At 31.8% G+C, this 16,106-nt stretch overlaps 1 protein-coding gene across 1 annotated transcript; it reads right to left on the bottom strand.

Moving 5' to 3' along the window:
- Nucleotides 1-8,737: 8,737 nt before the first annotated feature.
- LOC148282951 (ADP-ribosylation factor-like protein 3) lies at nt 8,738-16,106 on the bottom strand. Its single transcript, XM_088224242.1, has 5 exons — nt 15,988-16,106; nt 15,183-15,443; nt 14,453-14,585; nt 11,929-12,032; nt 8,738-8,815 (listed from the first exon to the last, which is right to left on the bottom strand). Exons 1-5 carry the CDS (start codon nt 15,991-15,993, stop codon nt 8,774-8,776), a joined length of 546 nt encoding a protein of 181 aa, XP_088080368.1. The 5' UTR covers nt 15,994-16,106; the 3' UTR covers nt 8,738-8,773.

Raw genomic sequence — 16,106 nt, 5'->3', positions numbered from 1 at the left:
TATTATATTTTATATTTTACTTTCATCTTTATGAACAATCAATGTGTATATATAATTTATATTGATGTTTAAATTTTTGTTATTATAGGTATGTTTTCTAGCTCATAGATTTTTTTGAGATTATTTTTATTTTTTAATGAAAAAAAATAAATTTACAAAATACAGTCTACCCTAAACACACTTTAAACTAATTTTCTAGCTAGTTGGGACCTGAAACAAAGAACCTCTGTACATTTTAAAACTGTAAAATAAATAATTATGTACCCCCTATTTGGGGTTCACAATTGAAAAAAATCATTAGAGAACAAATTGTATTTTTTAAGCAAACAAGCTTCTTCGTCAAGGTTTGCGTAATTAATGAATTTTATCCTATTTTATTTTTATCGTGTTCACTTAATACTACACGTGGAGCCAATAACCACCCTTTTAGGAAAAAAAAAAGACTTGATTGAATTCAGAAAACCAGCGAAACACGGTGGCTCGAGATGATGCGTTATCACCAAAAGTCGCAGCGAGTTGATTGGCACACTGTTGTTGGTCAAATCCACGTCGAAAGTCATAGAAAATCATCGCACGAAAATGTTCACAATTTATTTCCATTTTTTTCTGTAAACAACATAAATATCATTCGTATGACAAAACATTCTGAGTACGTTTACCATTAAAAATGTCAAACTTTAGAACGACAATGTGAGGTTTGATATATTCACACTGGTGTTGCCATATCTCCAAACTTAAGTAGCAACCCCGTATATCAGCATCTAACGGGAACAGTTAGGAGCTCCCAACGCAATACCCAAGTCCAGTCCGAACAAACCGACGGAAGAGTGTATAATCGTACTCTGACATCCTCCAAAAGCACACAGTGCCACAGGATGTGTTCGACCGATTAATGGTCATCTCCACAAGCGCAGCTCGTGACAGGGCAAGTCCAAGTTTATGAAGCTGGTCTCATGTCCCGAAACCATTTATGCGGTATGATAGTCAAACACCAAAAAAATTACTACACATTCTGTGTCTGGTGGAAGGTATGAAAGACCACGTCCATCTCGCTTTACGGGCCATGTCCCATTTATTCTGCCATTGATTGAAAGTTACGCCTCGTAGAATATCGCATATTTCGCTAACTAAATATGTCCAATGTCCATATACCCATTACTTATTTTCTCAAACTGAACGGTTTAGATATGTAGGAAGAAATTTCCTTAAGGCAGTATACCAGCCCTTATATGTATATAAAATATATGTATGTTTGTATAGGGTTAAATAAATATTTAAAATACTATCCTCTCAAGTTTCGTTTTCACTTTTTCGTACTTCTGAATAATTCATAGATTGTATCGTATTCACATTTTGCAATAATATTGTATGTTTAAAATGGTTGGTAAATTTTGTGAAATAAATTCCTTATTATTCGAATATTGACACCGCAGTGGCTTTTACTGAAACAATAAATTTCAATTCAATATAATGGGTTTGAAGTAGCTAATACTTGGCATTTATTACTCAGAAATGCTGTTATGTTCCGCAATATTGCTAACAGATTTCCACAATATAATGATAACAGAAAATCAATCAACGGTTTCTTATCGTGTTTAATGTTTCAAGTACTTTTCCAGGTAAATACGTAGCTAAAACTTTCAGGACTAAAATCATTTAACAACTGACTTGTCGATACATTTTGTGTTATATAAATGGACTAAGCAATTAGCTTAACAAAGTGGTTAAGAACTATAAAAGTTCAGCCAAGTTCTTGGCCTATATATATATATATATATAAAAAGAAGCAATAAGTCGGTATTCTGACCAAGAAATCCCCTACATTCAGCATTTTTTTATTTGGTGTATTATGATATACAACGAAAGCGCCCACCCATTTCCCAAAGCTGCTCATAAAGATTACTAGTTAAGTACCCTTCTTCAATTTCAGAATGAAAGTGATACCAATACCACAATAAATATTCTATATAATAAAGAGCACGAGAATATAACTTATAACAAGGAAAACAGATACGCTATTGTGTGGCCGATATTTATGTGAAAGAGACAAAAATAAAAGAAGAAATTCTTTCAATCAGTCGGTTATTGGCCGTCAGCGGGAGTGCACGCTAGTTCAATGTCCGTCGTATTTATGATTTTTAATTTATTTTGCTATAACAGGCTTAATAATAATATCATTTTCATAAATTATGGAAAAGTAACTATGTTTTTTTTTAAGTCTTAACTTTAGAATATTCTGTCTTTAAGGTAACGCGAAGTTACATCACGGCGCGGCGCGGCGTGTAAAAAAAATTCGTAGCACAACCTTTTAAGAGTTGAATAAAAGAATATTGCATTTTCGTCAAAATGACAAAATGGGTTGAATGAAAAAATTTAATAGAGTAACTCATTTTGCTAATTTTTACAAACACGCAACAATTACTTACCTTTTTTTTAAACGGAAAAATAAATATTAGCATTCCTTTTTTTTTTTAAAAAAAAGAAATACTAGCGTTTTTATAATTTACCAAAATATTTCAATTTTGGTGACCATTTTCAACGGGTTGTAAGTAACTCACTATCAGAAAATGGTATTACACCAGAGATATTAAACATTTTATAGAAAGGAATATGGATAATAATCACTAGATTTTTAGGAACGCAAAGATAATATTAACTCACGTTTATTATATTTTAAAACGTATTCCTATAAGTGCATGCGTGTAACCAAGAAGAGCTTCCCAATTGCGCCGCCAGGCGTGGTTTGACGCTTACAAAAAATAATTATTACATTTGAATATGAATTGTTTTAAGTTTTGTTAATCACTCATGAACAAATATTTACCAGTGAAAAGGTACACAATTCTTTTTTAAATGTTTATCCAAAAGGTTTTAACACGTTTTCATGACACAAGTAGACATTTTTGTTTCGATTCTTAAAGTCGCGCCTAGCTGGCGGTCGAAGAAAGACTAAATACGCGTTGGGCATAAGTTAAGTGTTATCATTTTTGAGGGCTCAGGACATGTCTAAGTATGTATAAATAATATAATATGTCAATGGAACTGATCCTTGAAATTCCAGTGGCGTTCGCTTCAATTCATTTTTTTTGTTAAACAATTCCAGGGTTATTGATTTGCATGTTTGGCCCGTGGATGACTTGCATTTTTGAAATGCGATAGATATCTTGAAAAACAAGTTCAGAGCAGGTAACCAAATTGTCACAAGTCCCCGTTTCAATTTACAAGTGTCGCTTTTTCTTCAGGCCTTGTAATGCCGGCCGCGACAATGATGCCCGCCATCTCTGGGCAGGAATTTAAACTACACACCTAATAGGGTATTATCACTTGGGAGGAATATTGGATTCAACCTACTATACAAATAAAAGACTTTTTAAACTTCTAGTGTTAATATAACCCTTATAATGAATATTTTCATTAATATTATTTTCGTTTAAAAAATAAGGTCTTTAGAAAACGATCGTTTCGTAAGTTGGTAATAAATTTTGTCACAGAAGTTCACGAGTAATGCATTCATTTAATGGTGGTAATACCACAGGCCACAGATAGAAAAATAAGGAGAGTTGTCTATGCATATTATCTAAGGCCCCCCTTACCCACACCACACTCCAGTTCCAGGCTCTGACAGATGAAAGTGAAAACGGATTACATCTTACATCTCGAATTTCTTTTATTATTTTATGATTTTCAACCTCTTCTAAATATTAATTTAGTATGATAACTATGAATTGAACTATCAATTTATCATGAAAATTATAAATCACAACTCGTTATGTTTGATTAGTGACAGGACGCATAAATGTAAACACGCGACACATAGAAAAAGGAAGCTATCTACAATACTCTATAAAATCCATAGACATCGATGAAAAAATCTGATGACGTCACAAAACATCCGATGACGCCACGAATTGTTTGTTTTTGGCACCATTTAAATTACTAGAATTTAATCCTGTATATCCCCCTTATTTCTCTACAGATTTTAATAAGGATAATACCGATCGGCTTGTGATTTTTTAGATTAATTTATTAGCTAATAAAAAAAATTAATGATAATTGCCCATTGCAGAACTCAATAAATTACAGAAGTCGATTTAATTTATTCCTTTCTGACAGGTGTCATCGTTAAAATTGATCTGCCGGCCATAAAAAATACAGTTCTGTGTGTGAAATAGAACCGGAACCTTGAACAGGTTGACAGGTTGGAAAGAATCATGAACATTCAAACATTTAGAAAATGAGGAACGCCACAGCGTGTTAAATGATCACTTACATTAAAATATCTTTTCAATAATGATTAAGATTTATCAATGGATAGAGTTGTAAATAAAACACCAATTCAACTTTCAAATTATTTATTACATTCAAACCATACATAAATAATAAATAAGCACAATATATTTACAATAAACAGTTGCTATAGCAACTAACAACAGCAGGATTGATTAATTTAGAAGCAAACGATAGGTAGAAATGATTAATTCAAATGAAAATAATCTCGTGCATTAGATTACTAAAGTCATTTAGCAAAATACAGAATGCAGCAATTTATGCAAATGAATTAATAATCGAATGAATCAACGAATAAATTGAAATTAATTAATTCGATAATTTGATTAATTAAATTACTAATCATTCGATTAGTCAATCCATTGGATTATTTTCATCTATAATAGATAGGCACTCCAAAATATTTTAGAAAATTTTGTGAATGATTTTTACTGCATGATTGACATTCTGTGTTTAGGCGGGTGAAGAATACAGTTCTGAGTGAAAACGAACCAGAATCCTTGATGAGTATTTTTTTACTACATGGCTTCTCTCAGGCTATTGAATAGAGATAAGTCCACCTCGTAGTGTAGTGATTGGCGCGTTCGCCTATTATGTTTGAGATCCTTGGTCCGATTCTCATCAAGATTGAGATGAAATATTATTATAGTGCTTTGACCATAATATTTCACAATCCCTGGACTGGATCTGACGCCTTAGACTGATCACCTGACTTCATATAGCAAATATTAGCACTTTTGATATCTATCGTATTCTTCCAGTGGCCTTTATTAAAATTTAAAATAAAATGTATACCCTCACACAAGCCATGCCTTTGTGGAAATATTTTTTTGTGTTTATGCTATAGTGTATTTTGTATTTATAACTTACGTATACCTATTGTAAAATGCAAAGAAGAAAAATATAATACAATAAAAATGTAAATAAATGTAAAAAATGATCAAGATACGCTGAAATTGGAGTAATATTAGCAATGTTAAACGATGGTGTTTAAAACCATTCTTAACTCTTATGGAGATTTTGACAGCATTATTTCAAAATTGTTTTCAGTCAATTTTCTCAATTCTCTAATATTAATAATTAATTAATCAAATTTAATAATTAAATAAGAATGAAACAACCCTTATTAACTGCTTACGAGTTGTATGTATGCAACTCAGCAGGACTTTAATTTAAGACTATTTTTTAAATATTTTTGAAAAATAAATTTAAAAAAAAAATATATCAAAATTCTAAATATATTTTTTTTTTTAAAAATTAAGAATAATTAAGGTTCTATGTTTAAATGGAAGTGATAGCCGTGATGTGGGTTAGAAATTTCTTTAATTGGCAAAAAAAGTATAGCACTTAAGCTCTAAAGCTTAAACGTTTTCAGCACCTAAAGATATCGTAGTATGCTATTGAAACCGGCATTAAACTTATTTTAAGCATTTTGAGGTTTGGACGCTTTCTGCATAACTACGTCCAATTACATTAAAGTAATATGTTTTTAAATTATGAAGTGCAGTGGTTTTTATTTGTCAATAGATTATCAGGCTACTAAAGTCAAAAAAAAATAAAATATTTTAATGTATTGTATTATTAATGCGACGATTTTTTTTAATTTTGAAATTACTCCGCCTGTGATGTCACAGGTTGTCGTCGGTGAGTTGTGTGGGCATTTAAAAGTACAACCCCGTAGTGTCAAAATATAGTACACTAAGCATTGAATAAAATAGTTACTCCGTAATCAGAAATCTATCACAATACATAACAACGCTATAATTGAACGGTTATTGCTCACAAGAACTTGTGACGTTTCAAATAAGGGTGAGTGCTATAGTAATTAGACATTCTAAATCTAATTGAAATCTAGTAATGCGTACATTTCAATAAAAAACACAAAATGAGTGGAGATACATTCTTACATTTACCTATTTTTGACCATTAGATTAAGTGTCTAATTACTATAGTGCCCCCTAGCTCATTTTTATGAATTTTTCAAAACATTTTTGAGACACTTCGCCAAATAATTCAATTTTCGAATTTTTACCGGGTGAATGAAAGCATTATTTACATCAAATTTCCCGAAGAAATGAACAGTGGTGTTTAAAAACGTTTTTATCTCTTATAAAAAATTGATAGCATTGTTTCTAAAATATTTTCATATTGTATTTACAAAATTAACCAATGCACCAATGTTCATTCTTAACTCACCAAACACAGACTTCATCATAAAATGTAGGCACCATGTTTAATTCTTATTTATAAAATACTTTATTATGTATGTATATTTTTAATTGGGATTACTAAAAATGAAGTGGATTCATACATAAATAAAAGCACTGCATTGTGCAGTATATCAAATAAAATTCCTCTGAAAACTGTGCTGTTTCGTTGTGGTACATTAGGCAAAAGAAGAGATATTTTGAAATGCAGTGATTGAAAAACAAAAATACATATTACAATTTTCAATAATTTGATTTCCATAATTTATATAAATAACACTGTTCAACATGATTTTTATCTCATGAGTATCAATAAGTCGACTTAATGCAATTTTTTATCCCGTTTTCAAATATGTATTCGGAATTTCTCCATCACCCACAGAATTCCGTTAAATGTATGGACAATACTCACCTCAAACGGAAGTTTCCTAAAATTAGTGATGCAAAAATTAAAAAAGAAATATTTGTGGGTCCACAAATACGATCACTAATGCACGATGAAAAGTATGAGATACTATTGAATCCAATGAAGAATGCAGCTTGGCAAACATTCAAAAATGCTACTCACAGTTTCTAGGTAAGTCAGCATGTTTGAATATCGAGCAGTTATAACGCAGAAACTATTAAAATGTTAGAAGTTATAAATGCCTATTCTTTGAAAACATTGCGTGACAGGGAAAACCCATATTTCAGTCACATTTTAATTCAGGAGAAAAAATGTCATCAGAATCACATATTTTTCTTTGGAAAACAAAAACAATTTTTTTTTGTTGCCAGGTGTAATCATTAATGAAGGGCCGTTCTAGCAAGATAAGACTAGATATTTTTTTTTAATTGGAGAGATGGGTATATCAAGTGACCATATGCCTCAGAAGAGTTATCCGATTTTGGTCACCTCGCAAGGAGAAAGGAAGATTGCCAGGAGAAGCTTGTTATAGTCGGCAGCGTAGCGGATAAAGGAAACGAGGAAGGTCTCCCATGCGCTGGTCGGACCAGAAAAAGCCTGCCCGTCTATCCGGGTGGCGATGTCTTAGGACAATTTTATGTACTACAAATTGCTAAACAGTATTGTATTGTCTATGTGTAAACGGTCTTTAACAGACAACATTACCACATTGTAAAAGCAAGTAAAAATGCAGGACAGTCAAAAATACTATACGAGTACAATGCACTTAAACTGTGCAATGATTTGACCTGACTACTTGAAAAAAGTAATTGGGGACAAATTAAAAATCAACATTATAAAGCACATAATGACGGTTCTAACCCAAAGAGACATAACATGGCTTTACCTTATAATATGAAATTACGTTTATATAACCCTAATGGGTTTTAAAAGTTATGATCGAATTGAGCCGATTCAATCAATAAATAATCCACGAAAGCTTCACAAAACATCAATATTTTTTGGTATGAAAGGCTGAAACAGCATATTAACACAATTAGGAAGTTCAGTGGTTTTTTTAAATTTTTTTATTTGTTAATAGACTGTTAAACTAAGTCAAAATTTTTTTTTTTTAATTTTTATATATCGTATTATCGGCGCTACAATTTTTCAAAGTTTTGTATTTCTGAAATAACTCCGCGTGTAACGTCAGAGGTTCATTTCTGCTTATTCTCATTCAGTTCTTCCTATTGGTCCAGAAGCGACAAGCAGACCGGAAATCTTCCATAGCTCTCAGATCATAGGTTGATTCACATGAACCAGTGACGTCATTTAAAGTAGTGCGTTTTTATCAAAATATTTTTTATTATTTTTTCTGTACATTTTCAAGAAACTTTTCTTTACAATTTAATGCTCTAATTTTTACCCCGCGTAAGAAAACATTTTTTGTATCCAATTTCCCGTAGGGCTGAAGTTCCTCATTGAGAAAGGGGTGCTGTTATAATTTTAATATATGCATAGAATAAGGTGAAGAAAGAATGGCTTAAAAGATTTGCAATGTGATGTTGGTGGATGCAGAAAACGAGAAAGACATATGAACATGATTAAATTCAACAAATACTTGAAAATAGACCCGTCAAAAGTCGGAATAAACACTATGATTGCATGAGAAGATTCACAAATGAATTTATTGTGTATTGAAACAAGGTGCGAACATAGAGTGATGTGGCACTCTATCCTCACTGCTATGTGCCTACCCTTCAGAGAAAAGGTATGATGGTTTGTCATTGCTGTTATTTTTAAATGCCGTTATTTACTCTTTAATACATCACTCTTAAAAAAGAATACTGTTAAATTCATTATTTCTATTTATTTATCCTTAGAAAACATATCGCTATTTTTTTCCTATATTTTTGCAAACCCATTCCATGCCCTCCTGAAAAATAAAAATAAATCATTAAAAATAACATAATAATTATCATTTGACATGAAAATTATAGAAATCGGGGAATTTAAAAGTTTTGTTATTACGAGCATAGGAACCAACTACTTTGTAAGTAAAAAGCTTAACACCTTGCTAAAATGAACCTTTCTGAAACTTCTAGATGTAGGTTCTGCAGTGCAGATGAGGAAACACTTATACACATTCTATGCGAATGTGATGCTTCACATCATAAAAGGAGCCTCATCCTCGAGGGACCACTGGTTAAACATGAGGATGTTAAAGAGCTCGCCCTCTACCTAATAGCCTAATACTTAATGGATCTGGGCTAAGAGGGGGAGTTTTAGCAAAATGTAAACTCTCGCCTTCCACACAGTAGCCAGGCTCTTTATAGACCTGGGCTTGGAGGGCGAGAATTATTCACGGACACCCGTCACAATAGATTTTCACAGGTCGCAGTGACATCAGGAGCTTGCATAGTACTGACCCCCCCCCACTAAGAATAAGAATAAATAAAAAGCTTGGAAAAAAATCTTCTTTGAAACATTTAACATTGCTTTTTGTAGGTTTTAGTGGCAAAATGAAATTGCATACATAACTGCAAACATTATAAGATATTTCTGTACCTCAGAGACAGACGGATGCAAATCCAGAGTTTGATGATAAGATATTTTGATTTTCGTATCCAGTTTATTTATTTATTGATTTATTTATTTCGACGGCTTACGTCTTTGACAAAGTATGTATAAAATAATATGAAAAAACAATTATAATGAAACAAAACACCTGAACACAGTATAAAAAATATAGATACACGAAATACAAACAGCAGAAAATAAGAACATAATAAAGAAAAATTAAATAAGAAATTATAACATAGGTATGCAGCAAATTAACAATAAATAAAGGGTTTGAATAAAAAAGTATTGAAGAAACAGAAGCGATGTATCATAGCATGAACAGTAAAACAAATATAACACTTAGTACATTTTTATAATTTAGAAAAGAAGTGATTAAAAAGTAATGATTTTATTTGGTATAAAGATAAATGAAATAAGTCTAAGTTTCCATGTTTGTTTGCTAACATGTGGAACATGATCATGATCATTGATTTTGCAGAAATGTAAGTCTTATAATGAAAGAACTAATGTGTTAAGATACTGAACATACACATGAATGTTCTGAATAATAAGAAATCTATTAGAGAAAGTAGATTATTTGGGCTATTATTGAACATTTGACGTTTGGATTTGCATCCGTTTGCCTCTGAGGTACAGATATTATCATCAACGTGATAGGGAAAGAACTGAGTAACAATATCACAGTTTTGAGAAAAGTTACTTGACTTGACTAATTAAATAACCTTGAGAAAATATTCACTAGCAAATAAACTACAAATTTCATAAGAAAGTTTTATGAAAAAGTTGTTACAGAAGAGGGACTAGGCTAAGTAATTTTAATTTGGGTATTTTAACTTTAACTACAACAATGGCAATAATATGGACTGAATTAAAATGTTAAAAACAACTCAAAATTCAACAGATTCATTAAAAGATCTATACTGCTAGTATTTCCTGACGAAATTCCACAGTTAATAAATTAAGTAAATCTAAACCAAGGAATTTCAACTTATACCCACCAGAGATAAGTCCGATTACACCCAGTAGTATTAAAAATGATTGGTCATGTGAAAAGTCATTTTTGCAAGTCATTTTTTTTAACAAAGTCATCAGAAGTCGTAAACAAAACTTTTCCACACGTTTTTTTCATTATTCAAAGCATACAATCATCATCATCATCATTCCCCTTCTGCACTTAATGGTGCATAGGGCACTGCATTGGAACACTGATCGCAGCGCATCTTGATAATTTTCGTTACATAAGGGTAAGACGAACAGCCTCACGCTTCAGGTACCAGTCCAGGGACTGTGCAATATTTTAGTGTAAAAACACCCTTTTAAATAAATATTTTGTATCAACCATGTCGGGAATTGAAACCGAGACCTCTGGCGTGATAGGCAAACGCGCTTACCACTACACCACGAGGCCGACAAAGCATATTGCGTTGATAAAATAATATTTAAGAAAAAACAAAAAATTGGGTCTCATATGACCGACCATATACGCCCGTATTTTTTGAGCCAGCTTTAAGAGTTAATTTAACTTCACAGCAAAATAATTTTACTATACCTACCTATATTGTGCATAAATATGCATGAAAGAGTTTTCTGTATGACTACAAAAATGACAACATGGAAGATAAAATGTGCTTGTAAATAATGTCCATATTATGTGTTTTATGAATATTTTTTTATTATTATATTACATACACAAAATTATAATTTTACCCCATTTTAAGACAGCCAAAAAAAATTAATAAAAACAGTAATCAATATATAGAAACAGTTATTAAGATAGTTGACAAAGTGAAAAACAAAGTAAAAAATGGAATAAAAACATGGTAAAAAATTTAGTAAAAATGTAATGAAAAACGAAGCAAAAAAATAGTAAAAACAAAGTTATAAATATAGTAAAAACATAGGGAAACAAGAGAATTTTGAGTATTATTCAATTAAAATCTATAACCTACTTCCACTGTCTATTAAAACAATTAGTAACGAGAAAATGTTTAAAAAGGCTATAAACAAATGGATAGTGGAGCTAGGTAGAAGTAAGTAGTGGATTGTCTCATTCGCCCAAACCAATATTGAATCAACTGCTCCACAAGTGTATAGTTTATGTTAGGTTTTTGTTATTTTCATTGTGCATTTTGGAATATAAATAATATAGATGTACATATATACCTAGTTTTTAAAACAGTCTGAATATTTTGTTAATTATCTCTGTTTATTAAGTTAGTCTTTGTTTATTCTCTAATGTAAAAACGTTTCAAAAAAGTATATTGTTAAGTGTCCTCGGCACTGGTAACCCCAGTGAGGACACATTTTTATTATTATTAATTATAGTTTGTAAGAAAAAAATATGAACAAATAAATAAATACTAAAAAATGTAGTAAAAATCATTTAAAATACAAATATTTTAAAACTCAGTAAAATGTATCTACTTATAGAACTCAGTAAAATGTAACATGTACTTATATTGTTACCTTAACACCGGTTCCTTCAATTGCTACACAGGATTGAATTTGCCAAGTTCGGTCTCTTAGTAAATGTAATCCCAAAGCTTGAGCTACTTCACTCGCGGGTAAAGCTGAAAAATATCAAATACATATTGTTATTACACATTCAAGAGTGGAAGAAACTGGGTAAAGGCCTACCATGAGTATAAAATCCCTTTTAAATAAAGGAATACATGCTTGAGTACTTGCATAGGTTGTCTGAATAGAACTCTTGTCTATCTGTGTTGTTGCTGTTCCATCGAACGGAAGTGGTAACATACAAAACTAAATAGTAAACTAACTCAAGAGGACTGCGTGCTGACTGTACTCTAGAACCCGCTCCGTCTGTTCTAAGGTCTGAGAGGTTATAAGGGTGATTAGGGTTGTCACATACATGTTACCACGATGTGTGCGCTGGTTCGTCACCCGCGTCGCCGAAGCCGCCCTCCCAAACAGAGTCAAAGACAACGTCGGAAGGTAGGGGCACAACTGCGCCGACCACAAGTCTACCTCAATATCCCCGAAAAAGACTTTCCATCCGGTCCAAGTGAAGTTGAGAGGTGAAGGCAGTCATCTGGCAGAGCGGAGCAAAAAGTGATGTGCAGGAAGGCGAACAGGACGGAAAACTCAATAAAACACGTGTGAACTGTTCAGAGTTAGGAACTAAACTAATTTAATAACACAAAATACTTTTAATACCCTGTCATCGCTCTAATTTTCTTTCATCCTCTTTCACAGTAGTAGCCGCTCGATTGTGGAATAATCTACCCACTAATAGAGACGCTCCTTCTTTATTTACATTTAAGTCAAGATTGAAATGTCACTATCTAAATATTTAAATTGTTCCTTTTTCCTTCTTTTTTCCTTCCCATACCCTCTCTTTTCTTCATAGTTCAGTGTTAATTTTTTATTTTTTTTTATTTTGTTAATCTTTGTTTTTAATTTTTGTATAAAATTGTAAGATACAACATGTCCATGTATTTGATATTTACTCAAACTGAACGGTTTGGGTTGGTAGGAAGAAATTGCCTTAAGGCAATATGCCCGCCCTTATATGTATATAAATATATTGTATATGTATATAAAGTGTTAAATAAATTATTAAACAACAATACACATTCTTTGTGAATGTGATGCTTTATATCACAAAATAAACTGCATCCTCGGGGACCACTGGTTAAACCCAAGGATGTTAAGCGCTCTCCCCTTCCTAATAGCACGATACTTTAAGGACCTGGGCTTGGAGAGGAAAATGTAAAAGTATGAGAACACTTGCCCTCCACTCAGTAGCCAGACTCTTTAAAGGCCTGGACTTGAAAGGTGAAAACTAATTTACGAGGACACGTCACAAGAGATCTACACAGGTCGCAGTAACATCAGTGACGGGATACAAATACTTACATAAATATATTAATATTATTTTGTCAGTTGTATTTGCAAATCCCGTTATCAGATCATTGATTCATAATATTATCTTTGAAAAATAAATTGTTCTGATTTAAATAATAAAAGAAAACACTAAATAGAACGAAAAATGTATTTTAATCTGAATAGCGAATCACTAAGTGGCTGGTAGTTTATTTTAAGCTACTTAATTATCTATGGTAACTATTATTAGTATGTACATGGTTATAGTTATGGGTGTTTATTTAGTACTGCATAATAAATAGTATGATAACAATTTATCTTTACCAGGAATATGATAATCATACTGAGGTTATTTGGTTGATGACTGATATTCTCATGTATGCCAATCAATAAATGACGCTTTTAATCTGCAAGCTTAAAGTATGCTTGGGAACACTTATTATTTTTGTAGTATGTAAGTAAATGAAAGAAAGAAGAAAATAAATTACAGAGAAAAAACTCAAAGAAAAATGTAAGAAATTGATAGAAGAGACTCGTTATATAGTGTAATTGGTGGCCTCCATAGTGCAGTGGTCAAGACACTTGTTTCGGGTTCGATTCCCGGTGAGAAAATGCAGCCCTGGTGAAACTAACTCGGTAACTATGGTACGTTTTTGTGTCAATACTCCATAGAGCATGTCTATGCATTATTATGTCAATGCATGAAAGGTAAGGTGATCAGCCTTACGCGTCATGTGCCAGTCCATGAACAAAAAACACTGCAGTGAAGAACCGCCTTTAAAACCAATATTTTAAATCCACCCTGCCAGAAATCAAACCCAGGACCTCGAGCGTGGTGTGTGTGTACATACCAACGACTTCACTACAAAGCGAACTTTTTCCACTCGATTTTCTTTTTCAGGATTTTTACTTAAAATTCGAAAGCACTCGTCTAGGGTTCGGGTTCCATTTCACATACAGAACTGTATTTTTCATTCAGCCGGACACGGCAAAAATAAAAATCAGAAATGGTTAAAATAATCAGTTAGACAAAAATCTTTTTAGCGGTTCTTTCGCTGTTCATTCCCTCTACATGTTTAAACCGCAGCACCACATTCTTAATTTTATCATTTATCAATTGATTGTTTATAATGAACAGTTTTACCAGAAGGAACATCCTGTTTGTTGGCATATACAAGTAGAGGAACTCCCTTTAACTTTTCATCTCCCAGAAGTTCACTGAGCTCTGAATTAGTTTCTTCTAAACGTTTTTTGTCTGAGCAATCAACGACATAAATCTGGAAATAAAAACACTGCTGTCATAAGTAGTTCAAACCATCTCTTTTCTAAGCCACCATCATCAATCCATCGCCACTCCCCAGTTGGGGAATATGGCGTTCACAAGGCTTCTCCCAAAACTAATCTGCAAAAAACTATTTCTTCTCTGAGGCCAGTAAATACTATAATTCTGTTTTTTTCAGTCATGCATACATTTTTTATATTTCATACAGCCATTTGACAATATTAATGAATGATTATAATTTCATTGCTGTTATTATTATTGTTACTGATCATATATTCATATTTAAAACCTTTATTTTATAATTGAATAAATTTTAAGTTTATAAACAAGATTAATTTAATTTCTACTTATGTATTTATTGAGATAATTGCTTTTAAAAAAAAACAATTAGTAATTCCTTAACTATATACAATTCCTTATAACTTTTACATAATATATTTATTTATTATCTACAAACACCCAGAGGACATTTACGTGACAGGTATAAAATTAAAAAGTTTTAGTAGTATTTGGTAATTTGTCATTTACGAAAGTTTAGTTTTAATGATTCCCTAACACATTTTTTTTTTAATCGTTTTATTTTGATTCTTACCAAAACGTCGGTGTTTTCAAAATAATTTCTCCAGTAGGGGCGGATTTTTCTCTGCCCTCCTATATCCCAAACATTTAATTTAAATCCATCGGAGAGAACGGATTTAATATTAAAGCCGGCTGTAGGGGTTATGTGAGTAATGTCTTCGGATGCCAATTTTTTCAGAAGGGTAGTTTTTCCTGCGTTATCCAAACCGAGCAATAATAGTCTTAATTCTTTCTCAGGGGAAGACCGAAGCTTCCTGAGTAATGCTAGAAGACCCTAAAAATAGTACCAATACAACAATATACAAGTAATTATATCCTTTATTTAAGCTATTATAATGTAAATGCTTATTATTGTTTTATATTATTCACCAGGTTTAGGTCTCGTGATAGTGTTATGGACTGTAAAATTAAAGATCTAAGTTTCAAACCCTTTGCTATCTTTGGATTACCATTTTTCTGGCACAAGTTGTTTAGAACATTTGGAAAATGGCCGTATTTGTGTTCATTATAAGAACTCCAATGTTTAATCATTAATCAAACTAAAATATTCGTCCAAAACAAATATTTAAAAAAAGTACTTGTAAGTAAGAACTTTTTACAATGAATATTGTATTATATTTTATACTACTTTTTTTTACTTTGATTGGTAATCATGAAGGATTATAGTTGCAGAGTTCATGATTAGCGTTTCCATAGCAACGCGCGAAAAACTTTAAATATTTTAATCCAATTACTAAAAAATGTCTAGTTGCTTTATCGTAATATGCAATACTTGCGGTCAAATCAGATAAAATTTAAATATGTATTTGTATACTCACCATCATTGAATACTATTTTAAGAAATTCACTATTGAATATTTTAATGGTTTATAAATCAAATTGAGCACCGAACATTTGACAAACCGCTGCGGTTTTTACAGAAACAGTACTGACAACT

Source organism: Micrasema longulum, unplaced genomic scaffold (genome assembly GCF_059751315.1).
Source record: "Micrasema longulum isolate JH-2025_06_02 unplaced genomic scaffold, ASM5975131v1 h1tg000274l, whole genome shotgun sequence".
Classification (NCBI taxonomy): Eukaryota; Metazoa; Arthropoda; class Insecta; order Trichoptera; family Brachycentridae; genus Micrasema; species Micrasema longulum.
Note: the sequence above shows the minus strand (reverse complement) of the source record. Positions and strands in the feature narration are given on the sequence as shown.